Here is a 19,101-nt window from a genome sequence, read left to right on the forward strand (position 1 = left end):
GGTGATTATCCTGCTTTGACACTGCCCATAGTGAAGGTTAATCAGGGCTGTATAAGAGATATTGACATCTGCAATTTGTAATGCAAATATTGAAGATGGGTAGGGAAATGATGCTTAATATAAGATAAGCCATGTGAGGGAAAATAGGACACCAGACTCAGAAAAAAGTGGGAGTGTATGTTTAAATGAATGTGTGTTTAGGGGTGACATTGAGTGTGTGCCTGTGTGGAGGTGTTAGAGTGTATTCATATGCATATACTTGTGTGCATATGCATGTGTGCCCTTACATGTATGTGTGTGTGACAGGTGCCTGTGTGTGTGAGTGTATGTTAACCACCAGTCTTCTCAGGATATAAAATAATTGAACTGTTTTGCCAGTACTAAATCTTTTGTTGGATGATTTAAAAATAATCTATGCCAACTGCGAACCATTTGGATTCCTACGGTTCTGAATAGCTTTAAACAATCAGCAAACAAACAGGCAAGATGGCCAGCATAAATCAAATCAAATCTATTTTATCATATAATGTTGTTCCTTCTCGAGGTTGCTCATCCTTCGGGAAGTTCAGGGCAGGGCACCTGTTTGTTTGCTTTTCCAGAAACCTCACTGTCATGGTAACAACTCTAAACCAAAACCACACATGCACACACTTAAAGAGTAAGCTGAAGCAGGCTTATGAATTTCCAAAATAAGTCCACCACCCTTTTAGGAAACGATAGTCCCATGGAAAACTGCAGCTGCGCTGGAAAGATCAGGGAGCAGAACTGGGTGTATGGTTCACTTTGATGACTGGTGACTTTATGAAGTAAAAAAAAAATATGAAAATTGTGAACTGATATATGTTCATAAACAAAATTCAGTCTTGTTTTATTAAAGGAGAGAAGTTTGTAGATGAATTACAATATGCAATGAACAGCTGTTCATTCACAGCAATACTCACTGGGAAAACACTGTGCTTGTCTGAATCTACGTCTTTGAATGGCACGGCCTTCTTTATAGATCTAGAAAGGAAAACAAAACACCTGGTGAGCAGAGAAAAATAGAAATGATGTTTGTGAAAATAAGCCTCTTCGGATGCAGGCTGTTTATGTGACAGAAGCTGATCTAAAAATAAAGCCGGGCATCTGTGGGCCTATGAGAGCATCAGCTGCACTTGGCCAATCACTGTTCTTTATTCAACAGGACAGTTTTTCTCCATTGTTTAACTTGGGTCATTTGGAGAGGTAAAATAAATGAATTGGAGTTGTAGGGGACGTGGGATATCGATGTTATGGAACCCAGGAACTAGGAGACTGCATGTTGAGTCTACTCAGTGAACTGGCACTCCTGTGGCAACTTGAATAGGAACAGCCCCCATAGGCTCAGAGATTTGAATGCTGGGTCATTAGGGAGTAGCCCTACTTGTTAGAGATTAGGATTAGGAAGTGACTTGCTGGAGGAAACGTGTCATGTGGGGTGGACTTTGGGGTTTCAAATGCTCAAGCCAAGCTCAGTGTCTTTCTCTCTTCCTGCTACTGGTGGATCCAGATGTAAAACTCTAACGACTCCAGCACCATGTCTGGCTACATGCCAGAACTCTCCTTGATATGACAGTGCATCAAATCTCTGAACCTGTAAGCAAGCCTCAGTTAAATGCTTTCTTATATTAGCGTTCCTATGGCCATGGAACATTCTTCTATTCTTCCCAGCAATAGAACACCAAGACATCTCTAAATTGTGTTTGTACCCTTAGCATACTCTGTTAAGGAAATCTTTCTTTTTAACCACTCACTCTAATAATCTTGAGTATTTAATGAGCATTAGCTGGTAACTTACATTCCTCCTTATGAGATTGTGGAGCCAAAAACACATCAGTTATGATGGCCAACATAAATCAGATCAAACCTATGGATGCTTTGATAGGAAGGACATCCTTGTGCCTTGCTATAAGAGAGGTGCTTCCTTCTTCAAAGTGGCAGCACTGCTCTCATTTGGAGGAGAATCACATAGAGGACAGAAGAAGAATGCAGCCATGAGGTGGGATAAAGCTGTTCCGGGTACTTAACATTTAGCCTTAGTAACAGAGAACTGTCTGGGATTTTATAATGGTTTTCTGAATAAAGGACATCTAAACAGATTTGAGAGCTTTGAGGCAAATGAATGGAGCTCAAAGCAAGTGCAGTCAGTAGCTATAATCTATTCACTCTAAGAAGAGGGTTGGGAGTTTTGAGAGCTAATGAGAGCAGAGGTTGAATTCAGCTGTCAGGTTTATCCTATGCCAGATCCATGGCCACTGGAGAGTAACTTTACCTGTCTGAAAGGGATCAATAATAGTTCCTGCCTCATACAGAAAATGTGGTACATTTACACAATGGAGTACTACTCAGCTATTAAAAAGAATGAATTTATGAAATTCCTAGGCAAATGGATGGACCTGGAGGGCATCATCCTGAGTGAGGTAATCCAATCACAAAGGAACTCGCACAATATGTACTCACTGATAAGTGGATATTAGCCCAGAAACTTAGGATACCCAAGATATAAGATACAATTTGCAAAACACAGGAAACTCAAGAAGAACGGAGACCAAAGTGTGAACACTTTGCCCCTTCTTAGAATTGGGGACAAAACACCCATGGAAGGAGTTACAGAGACAAGGTTTGGAGCTGAGATGAAAGGATGGACCATCTAGAAACTGCCATATCCGGGGATCCATCCCATAATCAGCTTCCAAACGCTGACACCATTGCATACATTAGCAAGATTTTGCTGAAAGGACCCAGATATAGCTGTCTCTTGTGAGACTATGCCGGGGGCCTAGCAAACACAGAAGTGGATGCCCACAGTCAGCTATTGGATGGATCACAGGGCCCCCAATGGAGGAGCTAGAGAAAGTACCCAAAGAGCTAAAGGGATCTGCAACCCTATAGGTAGAACAACATTATGAACTAACCAGTACCCCGGAGCTCTTGACTCTAGCTGCATATGTATCAAAAGATGGCCTAGTCGGCCATCAGTGGAAAGAGAGGCCCATTGGACTTGCAAACTTTATATGCCCCAGTACAGGGGAACGCCAGGGCCAAAAAGTGGGAGTGGGTGGGTAGGGGAGTGGGTGGGAGGGTATGGGGGACTTTTGGGATAGCATTGGAAATGTAAATGAGGAAAATACCTAATAAAAAGTATTAAAAAATAGTTCCTGCCTCAACATATACAATTGTTCTTGATACATAGAAAGCACAAACCAATATTTTTTTTTGATTTTTAATATTTTTATTACATATTTTCCTCAATTACATTTCCAATGCTATCCCAAAAGTCCCCCATAGCGCCCCCTACTTCCCTACCCACCCATTCCCATTCTTTTGGCCCTGGCATTCCCCTATATTGGGGCATATAAAGTTTGCAAGTCCAATGGGCCTCTCTTTCCATTGATGGCCGACTAGGCCATCTTTCGATACATATGCAGCTAGAGACAAGAGCTCCGGGGTTCTGGGTAGTACATCATGTTGTTCCAACAATAGGGTTGCAGATCCCTTTAGCTCCTTGGGTACTTTCTCTAGCTTCTCCATTGGGAGCCCTGTGATACATCCAATAGCTGACTGTGAACATCCACTCCTGTGTTTGCTAGGCCCCGGCATCGTCTCACAAGAGACAGCTATATTTGGGTCCTTTCAGCAAAATCTTGCTAGTGTATGCAATGGTGTCAGCGTTTAGAAGCTGATTATGGGAAGGATCCCTGGATACGGCAGTCTCTAAATGGTCCATCCTTTCATCACAGCTACGAACTTTGTCTCTGTAACTCCTTCCCTGGGTATTTTGTTCCCAATTCTAAGAAGGTGCACAGTGTCCACACTTTGGTCTTCATTCTTCTTGAGTTTCATGCGTTTAGCAAATTGTATCTTATATCTTGGGTATCCTAAGTTTTGGGCTAATATCCACTTATCAGTGAATACATATTGTGTGAGTTCTTTTGTGATTGTGTTACTTTACTCAAGATGATGCCCTCCAGGTCCATCCATTTGGCTAGGAATTTCATAAATTCATTCTTTTTAATAGCTGAGTAGTACTCCATTGTGTAAATGTACCATAATTTCTGTATCCATTCCTCTGTTGAGGGACATCTGGGTTCTTTCCAGCTTCTGGCTATTATAAATAGGGCTGCTATGAACATAGTGGAGCATGTGTCCTTTTTACCGGTTGGGACATCTTCTGGATATATGCCCAGGAGAGGTATTGACAAACCAATATTTTTATGATGGTGATTTCTGAACCACGGGTTGATTTAAGGAGCAAAAGAGGCTGCACTTATGTGTACACTGTAAGCTGTAAACTACCAAATACTTTACTGTATGGTAGAAATTATCATTGAATGATTTTTTAAAAAGAGTCAAAGCATGCTATTTCTCTTTTACCATACAGGAATAATTTTCTTTTTAAGTTGGGCCAAGAAAATCCATGGTTCCAGATGCTCCTGAATTCAAAATTTCAAAGGTGGTTCAATTATAGACTTGTCACTTGGATGTCATTGGAAACTTCAATGATGCCATTAAAGAAGTGATGGGGTCTCATATCAGCTTGAGCTGGGCAGGATGCAATGATTGGACACCTGGGGAGCTGGATGCACCCCAGCTTCAAAGCATCTTCTTTCATGTCTGACATTCCCTTCTTCTCATAACTTGAGACTCCCTGCACCTAACCCCACCCTCAGAAAGGGCTGATGTTACTGGGATTCAGGCCAGTTGACTGCATGAATCTTGTTGGTAGATGAGCTAGGAAAAGTTTGTAGCTCTTTGACTCTTAAGAGACTCTAAATGTGGGCCAGAATCATATCAGCTTCCCTCTTTCTCCAGCTATGCTAATAATGGCTGAGATCTTCAGCAAATGTAGTCGTCACGAAGCTCAAGAGATGATGGATGGTGGAGCACTGGAACACTTTCATCATGGCTTGAAGTATGTTCACTGAAAACATAAGTTGAAGTTTCAACTCCCAGTATCTGTGAACCTGGATGTAAGCCAAATAGGTCTTTGAAGTTGTAATCGGTTAATATGAGGTCCTTAGGATGAGCCTTTATCAAATGCGACTGCCAGGTTATGACAGGTAAAACAAACCCCCAGGGGAAAACGAGACTATGAACAGTAAAGATAGAGATTGAAGGGATGCAGCTATAAGGATTGATGGCCATACAGCATCCAGGAAGAGGCAGGGGATGATCCTACCCACAGTATCTGTCGGAGGAGCATAGCCCTGATGCCCTTGGTTTGAATTTCTAGTTTCCAGGCCTGAGAGAGCCTACATTGTGACATTTTGTTACAGTAGCAGCAGGAATCTTACACAAACCCTCAGAGCACATCAGCAGCCTGTCTGTTGTACCTGTGTGTATTCTCTTGTCTCCTCTTCTCTTCCTATGTCAGTCAAGCTGGATCAGAACGGAATAAAGTAACAGGAACTTCCACAGAAAGGCAAGAGGAACAGGTGCTGGGGAGACGTTTCTGTGTTCTAAATGAGTGGTTCACATCCATTAAAGCATTATTTGCACATTCAGTATTTTAGCTCTGTCTCCTGACTTGCAGACAATTATTGGACATAGGCAACCAGGGATCAGAGTTGAGGACAAATTAACTCACCAGGAGAATGTTTGAGAAAATGTAGTTCTTTCTCACTAGGTTTGGGGCCAAGGAATTTGGCTTTTAAGGTTCTCAGATGGTTCTGAGATAGCAAGGATTCAATTTACAGTTTGACTTTAGATAAAGGAAAACAAGACCAAAGGCATTAAGTGGCTCAAGTTCTTTAAATTAACTCAAGAAAATAAAATCTCTGAAAACAAATATGAAGGATGCGGGGAACTAAATACACCTGGGAGAGGGTGAGAAGGTTGGGTTCTCATGGCGCGCAGGAAGTAGTTCTTTAAGGCTTAGTGTTATGCTTTGGAGGTAAAATGTCCCCAGAGGCTTCTGTGTAGAAGGCTTGGTTCCCAGCTAGTGGCACTGTTAAAGGGTGACTGGATGGGGCCCCATCAGAGACAGCCCCTGAAGAGCGGGCCTTTGACTGGTGTTTATTTTCTAAGAGTGGTCCCCTCTACTCACTTATACAGAAAATAAGAAGAAAGCTAGACTACTTTGCTCCTCTTACTGCTGCAGATGTGAATTCTATAGCGTTTACTTTAAGCCCAGATATAAGGTGAAGCTAAGTTTCGATAGCTTTACAGTTGTCTTTTACAATGCTGGAGACTGAACAAAGGCCTCTATGCTTCCTGGGATAACAGACTACTATTGAGCATCATCTCTCAGCCTAGGAGATGGCATTGTCCATGGGAATGTTTTAGGGAATGTGGTTAGAGCAATGATTGTGCTGACTGTGGGAAGTGGAGGAAGCCCTGGGAGAGAGAGAAGTCCTGAGTCCTTGAAAAGTGCATGTCTCTGACAGGGCACACAGCTCAGTAAAGGACCCATGGGAAAATGGTAAAGCCTCCTCCTGGAGTGAGGCTCAGAGACATAGTAAAGTCTTTCTCTGGTCATGTGTAGATGTTGATAGTGTGTGCAGAAGATGTCCGCCATCCTTTTCCCCACCTTGATATTTACTGCCTGAAGACTACTATCCTACAGAGATTACCTAAACCCACAGCTGTATGCCATAAGCCCCACCTCCTTGTTTAACTGTAATAACCCCCTTTCCCTTGTCAGCTGTATACAGTAGCCTCGCCTCTCTAGTCAATTCTATATAATGAATACCCGGAGCTTTACCCGTTCTGAGGCTTCTCCATCAGAGAGCAGGGTCCACCCCACCTCAGCTTTTCTTTCTGTCTCTCCGTGTGCTTGGTTTTCTTCATTCCCTCACCACCCCAGTCACGTAAAGGCCTTGAAAGCATGGAAGAATTTGGCAAACCCACTTCATTCATATGTTATGTGGCAAGAAGGTGCTTTTTCTGAGTGTCAAGCAATGGTTGCCTAAAAACCTCACTGGGATTCTGCATGCTGGGGCTGAGATTGCCTGTGACACATTTCCAAAATTATTCAAAGCAGGCTTGCCTTTTAGTTTCTGTACAAGTCATGTTTTGAGCAAGAAACATGATCAATTTCAGGAGGATACCTTTTAAATATGAACACCAGTTTAATCCCCATAAAACCAGGACAAGCAGAGAGAGATGTCATATCTACTTGAAGAGTAGAAAAAGTATACGTACAATTCAATTTTCTGGCAGATCTTGGCCAAAAATGGTAGGGAACAAATGTTACGACCACTTCTGAGATATTTCTGGGGAGGTTAAAAAAAAAGACAACAAAAAGAGAGTTGGTTAACTCAGGGAACGGTTCCCACCATGAGACCCCTCTGTGACCCTGATGGCTGGATAGCAATCTGGTTCCCTTTTGCTTATCCAGACGCAGAGCTTGCTCTTGTTACTACATCCCTTATTCACTTTGCCTTCTGTACAGTGGCCTGTGTTCCTGAGACTGGAACCCAGCTTCCCCTCCCCCAGCCCGCTGCTCCCACTTTCATAGCCGTCCTTGGGCTTCTTCCCAAGTGGCTCTTGCCTACCTTGGTCAGGTACTCAAACATTTCTCTTCTGGAATGTTTTTAAAGTACACTCGAGAACACGTTCAAATAAAATGATTCTACCCTATTAGGATAGACAGGAAGAAACAGTTGATTCCCACCAGCCCAGAATCCCTCAGGTAGCTATGTGGTGTACCTGTGGGCAGTAATGTTATTTTAACTCTGTCCAAGAAGAACTAGCAAAAATTTTCAGAATAATTGTGATACATTCCCAGCACTCTAGAAATAGAGGAGTAACTCTGATGAGTAACCCCCATGTATTCAAGGCACACAGATGTCTTCTGCTCACCATGTGGGTGGAGGTCCGGCTTTTAGCATTATATGAGGGGTCCAAAGTGGAGGCACTAATAAAGCTCTTTAAAACCCTACAGAGAATGCTGGTGACTTAGAAATTAGGCAGAAAGGGGATGGTAGGAAGTAAGGCAGACATGCCTGGGACTTTATAACTCAAGATACACTCTATAGCCTATGTGAGATGTAAAATTTCATCTGAGACGCACTGAATTGGACACTTCAGGATGGATCCTGGAAGTCTGTCCTTTCTTATTTTTTAAAATATCATTTTCATGTCCACTCTCCTGAGTCAGTTTGTTGCCCACTAAGGCTCAAGAAAAACGATTTCAGGTCTTAGCCATTCAAGGTATGGCCATAGTGTCAGTGGCACCTGGGAACCCTGAGAAACGCACAGCCCTCCCCACTACATATCACAAGACAGTCTGTATTTCAACAAGATCTTTGATGTGCACACCAAAGCTGAATAAATCTCAATCCTTACTCAGGGAGCATGCTGCCCCATCGTGAGAACATGTGTGAAGGCTTGGCACATCAGGGGATGATAAAACATTTCAGGGTTGCTGGAGTGTTGGGATCCATAGAAGTCCACGAACCATGCAAGAAATAAGGCATTGTGACAACTTAGGATGCATCTTCCTCTGAGCACAGTGGAGAATCCTTGGAGTGGTCAGGCAGAGGACTAGATTTGTATCTCAAAAGGATCCCTAGGGATGGGTTGCCTTGAGCAAGATGGGGGAGAGTACAATGGAGATGTAGGTGTGGGCTTCGTAGTCTCAGGCTGCCTTGTTGACCATGTAACAGCTTCTGCTTGCTCCATGCCAGCAACACAAATCAGTCTCTAGGCTGTGCCAAGTGCCCCCTATCCTGGGATGGAGGTAAAGAGCAAAACTAAACCGATTAGAAACCATGTTGATGTGAGACAGGGTGCAAGGCAGTAGCAGTGGAAGAAGGGGTGCTCTAGAAGGTTAGAGTGAAAGACTTAGAGTCTGACTGACATCAGAACTATAGGCACAAAATAAAGCAAACACCAGCATGGCCTTATACAAAACACTGGTGGCAGGTTGGAAGCATAGACACATCCTGAGACTAAGTCAGCTGCACTCAGATGTTGGAGCTGCTTCTCTTAGTATTTACTTTCATCTGAAAGCCTGTCTAATGAGTCTAATGACAATGTGGAGTTCAACATTGATGAAAGCCAACCCTTAAAAATTATGCGAACAGTCTTATAATTACTACACAAGAGGTACAATAGAATAAAATTTTATAATTGCACAACTGTTCATTGTCAAAATGCAGCTGGAAGGCTGCAGCTGCCTTTGATGTTCATTTAGCAGACACTGAGGTCAGGAAGTGCACAGTAGACAATGTAACATGTCCAGAGTCCCTCTACTTCTTCTGTCCAGACAGGGTTGTTCTTATCTGATTTTTTTGTATCACATAAGAAACAGACAATTGTCCCCAGGCCACCTTCCCAACTGCAGACAATGTGCTTGCAAAGATAAACTGAGATGGACATGTGAACCACACTACAGAAGTCCTTGCTCACACATCTGCCCGACCCCTCCTTTCAATGTGAACTTTGCTAGACAGAGATGGGAGGGCTGTTATTAATGTAGAAATGGATTTAAAATTCTGTATTTGGCTGTATTCAAACTCATCTGAAAGGAAGGTGTAGGATCTAGACCTCTTCTGGGGACAGTGCCATCTAACCAGTTTCCCTCGCCAGAGGGTAAGTGATGCAGAGCAACAAACAGGGCTTGAGTAAAATAACATTGGGGTGAATGGCATCAATAAAAGGTCAAAGTGTGTTTGTGTGTGTGTGTGTGTGTGTGTGTGTGTGTGTGTGTGTGTGAGAGAGAGAGAGAGAGAGAGAGAGAGAGAGAGAGAGGGAGGGAGGGAGGGAGAGAGAGATATTCAACCATTTTTCTATGCACAGTTAACATGAAACTGACTTCTCGTATGGCAGAGTGCTTTTTGACTTTGTGTGTATTACCTAGATTTAGTTGTTCTGGGCTGGGTTTTGTTCATACTTGAACACAGGCATTTGTTAGCTTCCCAGGTGACTAGATTGGCCAGATAGACCTGTGCTTATTGTTTTGTGTACAGCCGAACAGGCTGTCCCCAGTATAGTTCCATATCCACAGAGACCAATACAAAGGTTCTGCTCAGGTTCAGCGCTGAGGAGGCTTGGTGGGAGAACTCTCAGCATAGTCTCACTGGATGTGGGAAGAGCTATTTCTGGATTGATGTAAGGCACTGCTCACGTACTAGCTACGTAAAGAAAGTAATTGTGTCTCGGCCTTCTCATCTCTAGAATGAGATGGAGGAGAAACGCTCCACCTAGTTTGTATGGCTTAGAATTAAACAAGATGTCCACAGCAGATATTCTAAACGATTGACATTTGTGTGCTTTTCTAAGTGTGTGAAAGGCTTCAGAGGGGCCTTCATGGGCTTTCCTGCCATTCACACCTTTTCTGGAGCTTTCAATTCCTTTGACAGAACATCATTTTTCTCCAGTCCAAATTTTTTGAAAAGATAATTCTTTTCCTAAAGATTAGTCCTTATTTTTTAGGTTTGTCTCCATATGCGTGTCTATGTCTAGGTTTGTACTTGAGAGTGTGATGTCCTCAGAGCCCAGAGGAGGTTGTTAGATTCCCTGGAGCTGGGGTTACAGGAGGTTGTAAGCTGTCTGACAGCCATGCTGAGAACCAAGTTCCAGTCCGCAGCGAGAACAGTGCGTGCTCTTAACTTCTGAGTCACATCTCCAGCTCCATCCTGTCTCTCCTTACCCAGGAGAAGGCTGGGAAGAAGACATAGTACAATTTACTGCACATTGCTCTCTGGGTCGTGGCTAGTAGTTCTACCGTTACAGTAGCCATCATGTAGAATTAATTGCAGCCCTTGCACATTTTTCCTTGATAATTTTGATCTGGAGTGGAGGCACTCAGGGAGGAGCTTCTGGGATATTTTCTTAATTGTTGAAACATTCACTAGATCTTTTTTTCCTTTTTGAAATTATACTTCTGTCTCACCAATTATGCTTTCAAGTCTGGTGACAGAAATATAAAAAATGTAAAATCCTAATTAGCCTTTGAGTTCGTGCCAAGGCAATTTGTGTTAGTAAAATAAACAATGCCTTAAAATAAGTCTTCAGCCCTCACTAAGAGGACCAAAAGACAAACTTGTCTTCTCCTGCATTCTGCTCAGATCTCTGAAGGTGCTGGCCATAGGGATGCTGTAGTGTTTCAACTTCTTAGTCAACATAGTAAGCAGACTAGAGGAACTGGCTACTACAAACCTTTAATTATTCTGTGAATTAGGCAGTGAGTAGCAAAGCTGGCATCACGATTGATTAATCAATTACGTAGAAATGTCTCTGTGTTACCATTTACCTCGGATCAGCCTTGTACATCAAAACTCATAGGACCCCTGCAGGTTGTCATATCAAAGTGTTATCTAGGACACACAGAATAAATCTTGTTATTATTTAAATTTAACTGGGGCATCTTATAATTTTTATTTGCTGAGTCTGGTCAGCTATGAGATAAGTGATTTCCCTCCCTGCTGTTTCTCTGTTGCTAAATCAATAACACTTAGACACATTGCCTGATGGTGAGTGATGAGGTAAACCAGCAGGGAGGAGACAACGGCAAGGTCTGCGCACTCTCATGGCTGCTGAGTGCTGTTGCCAGCCTCAGCAGCCAGCCTACTTTCCTGCCTCCCTTTCAACTGGGACTGACTTGCCCCACTTACAAGAATTGAAAGTGTAATTGCCGAGGCAGGATTCCAACAATTCCTTAGAAAAGGAGCCTAAGTCAAATACTGAACTGGCTGATGCTTGCTAAGCATTCCCTCTATCAAGAAAGAGTCATTACAAAGAGAGCAAAAGGCAGTGGTGGTGCTAGGCACTGTATACAAAGTGCGTGGCAGGATAGCAGGTGATTTGAATATATAAGTCCATTAGTCCTTTTACAGAAGAGACTATCATTGTCCTAACCCCACAGCCAGGAAACCTGAGGCTCAGTGATGTGAAGCACTGCCTGATGCTACTGTGCTTTAGAGAGTTGAAGAGACAATGCTCTAACTTTCACTAGAACAGTCTGTCAGAAAGCACAGGTTCTCAGCTTGGAGACGTCATGAGACATCTCTGGTCATCACAGCAGGGGAGGGATAGATAGTGCTGCTGACATGCCCTGCGTAGACAATAGAGACGAGACAGTGTTTGATAGTGTCTGATGCCACCAAACGCATGACAGCTCCTTCAGAGGAGCCAGTCCTGAATGTTGGAGTCCTGGGGCTGATCTTGTCTGCCACAGAGTGAAGGCGGGTGTGTGTGTGGGGGGGGGGGCAAAAGAAAAAAATGGAAATTAGCTCATGTTGCTATTTCGGTCCAAAGCAATTGCAGTATCACTGGGCTTTGTCCAGAGAAGCCTCCGGCTTCTGAAGTGTGCGAGCAGAGCCTGTGAGAGCAGAGCAGGCAGAGAAAAGGGCTGGCCTGCTGCCAGCTGATTGCTTACCATGGTAGAGGACCTCCTGAGGACTTGTCTCGCCTTCTCCAGTGCAGACTCCCAGGCCTCCTATGGGAGCAGAATGAGGTCACATTGTAAGTTCTATCTCACTGGCAATTTACACATCTTTTCTAAAATTCCAATCAAAGGCTACAAATACGCAGTAAATGAGTTGTCCCACTAATTTTTGATAACATAATTTATAGAAAGGCAATTTCTTTTTACTAGGTGCCCTCATTAAGACTTTACATCATTTGCTATGCTAATTATCTTGCAAACATTACCTTGGTCAGTAGTAACAGCCACGAGAGATGCAACTATAGCAGCAGCAGCAGAAAAAGGAGGAGGAGGAGGAGGAGGAGGAAGAAGAGGAGGGAAAGGGGAAAAAGGGAAGAAGAAGAAGAAGAAGAAGAAGAAGAAGAAGAAGAAGAAGAAGAAGAAGAAGAAGAAGAAGAAGGTGTCAGCAAATGCGTTAAGCAGAGAAACTGCTCCAGATCAGTAAGGAGGGCTGGACCTCTGCTCCCTGACAGCCATGGTGCAGTGACATGCCTGAGTGATTCTGTCTGTTCCTCTGTAAACTCTCCTCAGCAGAGTGTCAGCAGCCCTGTGGAATCTTGGAGCACTGCAGGGGTGAACAGGGCCACATGAACGCATTGCATCTACCATTTCCCTGCTCCTCTCCTGGTTTTATACTTGCTGTTCTCTTCCATCTGTTTCTAGAGCATTTAACTGCACCATTGAAGTATGTGTACATACATTGCAAATACAAAGAATTAACTCATTGTCAGCAAAGATGGTTATGAAACAATTCTAAAGGACTACTGTATTTGTAGTAGGCAGAGAGCTACAACTTGAAATGTGGAGAAGGATTGCCCAAGCACTGCTGCCCAGGACTGGTATTCCAGCCCTAATGTTCCCATCCTTGGCCTGCCCCTGGGCAGCTCTGAAATCTCCTGCTTAGTAACTGGCACATTCATTGGAAAACTCCATTTCTTACCCTTCCTTGTCTCCCATTTGATGCTTGAGTAAATAACCACTCTTGGTCACTGATAAGGTTATCCTTGTTTTGAAGCAGTGACCATATATGGAGGAAGGAGACAGAGCAAGAGCAAGAGCAAAGCCTCATGGGAGATATGGGCCTTGGCATTTTTAGATAGTCGGGAAGTGTGTCACTGATTACCTTTTGTCTATTGTTCCTAGGAACTCCTTTTCTTCAGTGTGGGCCTGTGTGGAGGGTGGCAGAGAGCAGAGAAACGACTTCCCAGTTTGAACTGGAGTCAGAGTGAACCTTCTAGGAGGATGGAGCTTCTCAAAGAAGCCAGTTCCATTCATTCTCTAAGGGCAGACACTGAACCCCACCCCATCCTCAACCCCCACCCCACTGGTATCTGTCTGGAAAAAATGCTCCGTAGTTTCAAGTTCAGAGGACACCAAGCACATGCCTTAGGTCAAAGGCAACAGACTGGTGGGTGGCTAAGAGTGCACAGGAAGAACTTGGAAAAAGATGACATTCCCCAACTAGTCTTGGTGGCCAGAAACCTGGTACAAGGTATGCTTCTTAGAAAACTAAAGCACCACTGTGCACTAAAACAAACAAACAAAACCCTAAAACAGCAAGGCCCTGAGTATGTTCTCTGCTATTCCTCAGTCCATCTAGCCTTAAAGAACATCCTAACCTAGGTCAGCTAAGGCTTTGGTGCGATGGAGCCATACAGTAGGCCTCTCTGTGCTGCATGCTAATGCCATACCCACTGTTGATTTCTGTTTGTGAGCAGCAGGGACAACAGAGTTGACATCAGTGATTTCTCTGACAGAAAGACTAATTAGAGTATGACCACTAAAAACTAATCTTAGTGAAGTATCTTGCTGAATTACCTTGGGATTCCTAGGAATCCTAGAAGATCCTGGAAATTATACCTTTGGTTAAAGCCATCCCCTCTGGTGTGGCCAGAATGAAAGACACCAGATCTGCATGCTGATTTCTTTTTTTGGTGGCTCTTGTTAGCCTCAAGCTCATCCTCTCCATGTGAGTCTTTCAGGCCACTTTCTCTACATGCCTAGTTTTCATCTGGGGTGGATTCCCCTGCAGACTGAGACCCTTTAAAACATTTGCAGGGCCCAGCACAGCATCTCATTCACATGCCAGGTGTTCAAAAGATATTGCAATAAAAAAACAAAAGAAAACTTTTATGTTGACTGTACTCTCTGTAACAGAGATGTGAGGGGGAAGGAGAGGGATGGAAAGGTCGATAGAGAGGAAGGAGAGGGATAGGGAGGGAGAGGGGAAGAGGGGGAAGGAAAGAGAGAGGGAGAGGAAGGGAGAAGGAAGCAAAGAGAAAGAGAGAGAGGGGGGAGGAAAGAAAAGAAAAGGGAGGGAGAACTGTCAGCTTTGGCAAATTCAGAGGAAGGAATGATACATCGGAAAAGAACCCTCAGCACATGCCCAGAGCATCCTGGAGATGCCATGTTATTTGATTTAAAGTACCTTCTTGTTTGATAGTTTTATTCTTTTATATAGTGAACTTTAGTCACTGTCACATCCATTTCCCTCCTTCACCCCTCCCTTCCCTGCTGAATCTCTTCAACAAAGCTCTTCCTCCTGTCATGTGTTTTCTTCTTCTATGTTCTTTCCTTTGATTATACCCACTTAGTTTAACTAGAGGTTCTTGATTGCATATGGGTGGGAGGCTATTGATTGAAGCAAAGGTAACTCATTGGTGGCTATAGCACTGAAGAAAATGAAGCCTTCATCCCTAGCAGTCTCTAACACTTCACAGCCCTTCCCGCTGGCCTCCAGGTCTTACATTAGTTCCACTTCTCCCCTTCACAAGGAAGTGAAAGACTTTTATAATAAAAACTTTAAACTACCAAAGGAAAAACAATAGATGTTAGAAAATGGAAAGACCTCCCATAATCATAAAAGTTGCTGTACTGCCAAAAAAAAAAAAAAAAAAAACAGTCAGTAGGTTCAATGGCATCTCCATCAAAATCCAAAAGTCATTATCCACAAAGATAGGGAAAAATCTTAAAATTTATATGGAAATACAAAAGACCCTTGATAATAAAATGATCATGAGCAAAAATAATACTGCTAGAGGTAGCACCATACATGATTGCAAGTTATTCTGCAACAAAATTAAAATGGTGCTGGCAGAAACATAATAGAATAGAGGTCTTGGATAGAAACCTATGTATTTCAACCACCTGATTTTAACAAAGATGCCAAAAATATGGATTGGAGTAAAGACTGCTTCATCAGTAAATGGCTCTGGGACAAATGTTTACATGCCGACAGATATAGAATTCAACTATGCACATCCCTCACCCTGTACAAAATTCAGCTCATTGTTGTCTTAATGCAACAGTGGAAAGTTTTAAACTGTTACAGGGAAAAGTAGGTAAAACTCTTCACGATACAGACACAGGCAAGGGCTTTCTGAATAGAGTCTAGTTGCTGGAAAAATAAGACTAATAATTGATAAATTGTTCTGCATGAAACTGAAAAGGAAATAGTTGACTGAGACACAGCCTGCAGGATGTGGGGAAAATCTTAGCTTTAAATCTGATAGAGAATATGTAGAACACAGAGAGCCCTCAAACACACAGTCAATAAGAAAACAAACTACCCAGTCACCAAATAGGCTAAAGGTATGAACTGGGAGCTAAAAAGGGGAAAAAAAAAAAAGACCAATACAAGCTTTTAACAGTGCTCAATATCCTTAACCCCTGGGGAAATGCAAATGAAAACTTCATTGATATCCTATCTCACTGGTGTCAGAATGACAGTAATTAGGAAAGCAAATGAAAAACTTTGGCTAGGATCTGAGTGAAAGGAATCTGTCTACACTGCTGTGGGAAACAAGCTAGTTCTGCTACTGTGGAGCTCCATACAGAAATTTAGCCGAAAATTCAAAACAGATCTTCCATGGGACCCAACTATATAAGTCTGAGTACCTGGCCAAAGGACTCCAAGCCAAACACATCACAGAGATGCTTGAACAACTATTGCAGCACTATTCACAACAGGTAAGCTATAGAAACAGCCTGTCTAGCCATCAGAGAATTGGATAAAGAAAGAAATACATAGGATTTTTTGAGCCATAAAAGAGTAAAGTTATATTATTTGCAGGAAAATGGATTCAACTGGAGATAGCAAGTGGTTCCTAGATTTTAAGTAGCTTCATAAATGACAAGTGGGGAGGGGAGTAAGAGACGGGTATAGGGACATGGGAGAACAAATGTGCAACATGCCATCCATACTTGTGCTAAAATGTCCTTAAGTCATATACTACTGTGTACAATTAATATATACTATTAATTTTTGAAAAAGTATTGCTATTATGTTAATCAAGAAAAACAGAGTTCCTGATTTTACATATACAGAAAGGCAAAGGAATATATCACAGTCACTGTGGGGTAACATTCTTTCTTGTTCTTTCTTTGTGCCCTCTAATTTTAAGAATGAAGACTACTCCATAAATATTTGTTTATTATTGTCCCTGTGTATTGTTGGGAACTAAGGGGTGTAGGGGAAGGGGGGGGAGGGAGGAGCCCAGGTCCGGCCAAAGCTCCTGTACTCTGGGCAGGCAGATGTGGGAGAGCTGCCAGATGCTTTCTACTTGGCCCTGGGTGGGCATCTAAGCCACTGACCCCACTCTATGGGGGGGGGGAGGGTCGAAAAGGGGCAGCTCCCAATACCAGGGCCCAGGGTGACACCCTCGGCCCAGGGTTATGGAAGAGAGGGCAGAGGGAGAGAGGTTCCCACACAGGTGAGAGTCTTTAGTCCGGGCCTTGACTGGGGCACAGGGAGGCCTTCCTATGGGAGATTAGAAATGGCTCATTAGGAGAAAGCCTATCCCATCATCCAAGCACAGTGGGCCTTGATGAACAGAGACAGTCTATGGTTTTAGAGCTTTATTGTAGAAAAGCAGGGGGAAAGAGAAAAGGTAGAGAGAGAGAGAGAGAGAGTGGCCATGGCCAAGAGGAGAGAAGGGGGAAAGGGAGAGAGAGAAGAAAGGCTAGAGAGTAAGAGGGAGAGAGAGAGTAAGAGAGTGAGATGAGAGGAGAGTGAGAGAATGAGAAGAGTGAGGTGGGGCCAAGCAGCCCCTCCTATAGTGGACTGCTATCTTACTGTTGCTCGGTAACTGTGTGGAGTCTAGCCTGAAGGTCAGAAGCTTGGGACATAGTGTATGGGACTACTAGCCACACTTCTCCTGTCGGGGCTGTGGAGGCGGTAATTTCAACAGGAGCCAGGGGTCCAGGAGACATGGTCAAATGCCTACCGTCCCATGTAGGTGGGAGTTACCACCCATCGGGTTCTCCCAGGGTTCAAGATCTAGCCTCCACTGGAAACCAGGCTGTCTGTACATAGCCCATTGTCCCACAGTGTATGGCATAGCATGTGCTGCATCAAAGGCTCCCAGCTCCAGAGAGTTCTGTGTTGACTCTGTGACCCTCCCATGAGGGACCTAGGCTCGAACTCCAAAGACACCCCTAAGTTGGGGTGTGCAGAGAGGGCATGGGGTGCAAGTTTCAGTGCTACAGTGACCTGGAGACAGAGCCTCTGATCAAGTCTGCTAGGCCAGGGGCCCTGTTGCAGCCATACTGCCTCTTGATAAAGACCATTCCTGGAGTTTCTGGATGACTACTGTAACTAATGGCTCTGCTAGCTGTTTTGGCATGAGGTCCAGACAGTGGCAAGTTACTTTATTCAGCAATGAAGGGAAGAGTATAGCGAAGCTTCAGAAGATGCTTTGAGCCCCACCCCGAGCATCACCCAGGAACAAATAAGTCCCCCTCCTCAGTATTTACAGCACAGATAAGGGCCCTAAATAAGGCTCAGGCATGGAGTTCATGGATGGGTAAACCTGCCATTTGCTTCCAGGGGTAGGAAAGCTGTGTGTAATGCTTGAGACCTGAAAGGAGTGCAGATTGTTTACATTAGCACACTGTAGACTTGAGAAGGCCTCTCAGTAGCCTTGTAGATTAAGATGGGCCCTTACAAAAATCTCTCATCATCCTCAGATGAGCTATTTCCTTATTTTCCAGTGTCACCAATGATAACAAAAATTGAGTTTCTGGGTTATGGTAGAAAAATCATAGATACAGAAGGATATATCTAGAACTGTCATTCTGGAAGGTACACTCACTATTGAACTAATATCTCCTAGCTTTGATGGCTCAGAGCTATCATTTTGGGTTTCCCATGATGTCATTAATAGTAGAACAGCAACAAAGACATGTTGAAATAAATCACAAGATGATTGAATGAGATGAAGATTACTAAATGGAGACCAGGAATACATTGTACATTGCAGGCTAGTACTTTGAAGGCAACACAGCAGGTACCAAGCTAAGGAGTGCAGAGTTGGAGAATTGTGCAAAACGAGAGGTTAACTCTCCACCTATTTGAATTTTGACATTCAATTATGGAATAAGACATGCACACACTGGGGTGTGTGGCCATGAGAAAAGTAAAGGAAACCAGAAAGGATGTTTCTACTGGGAAAAGGGAATGTCAAGATGACTTCAGGAAGAAGCAGTCTTGCACTGTTTACACAGGTGAAAGTGGGTGGAAAGCCATTGAGTATTTTAGTTATCAGAAATGCTATGAGGGTCCAGAGGGGCAATATATGTCTCAATATGTTGAATATTCAAGACATTGTGGCTACAAAAGAAACCTGGACAAGTGCATGATAGATAGAGAGTGGGAAATGTTGGAGCATAAGTGGCATATGCCTTTAACAGAACATTTGGAAGGCAGATAC

At 43.4% G+C, this 19,101-nt stretch overlaps 1 protein-coding gene across 1 annotated transcript in view; it reads right to left on the reverse strand.

Moving 5' to 3' along the window:
* Positions 1 to 19,101, reverse strand: part of Aoah (acyloxyacyl hydrolase) — a 217,269-nt gene that overhangs the window by 106,522 nt on the left and 91,646 nt on the right. The window contains exons 5-7 of the mRNA XM_021180609.3: positions 12,344 to 12,403; positions 7,162 to 7,232; positions 942 to 1,002 (exon numbers count right to left, since the gene is read on the reverse strand). Of these exons, the coding sequence (XP_021036268.1) occupies positions 942 to 1,002; positions 7,162 to 7,232; positions 12,344 to 12,403 (192 nt within the window). The remainder of the gene's footprint in view (positions 1 to 941; positions 1,003 to 7,161; positions 7,233 to 12,343; positions 12,404 to 19,101) is intronic.

Source organism: Mus caroli, unplaced genomic scaffold (genome assembly GCF_978045245.1).
Source record: "Mus caroli unplaced genomic scaffold, Mus_caroli_1 scaffold_15, whole genome shotgun sequence".
Lineage (NCBI taxonomy): Eukaryota > Metazoa > Chordata > Mammalia > Rodentia > Muridae > Mus > Mus caroli.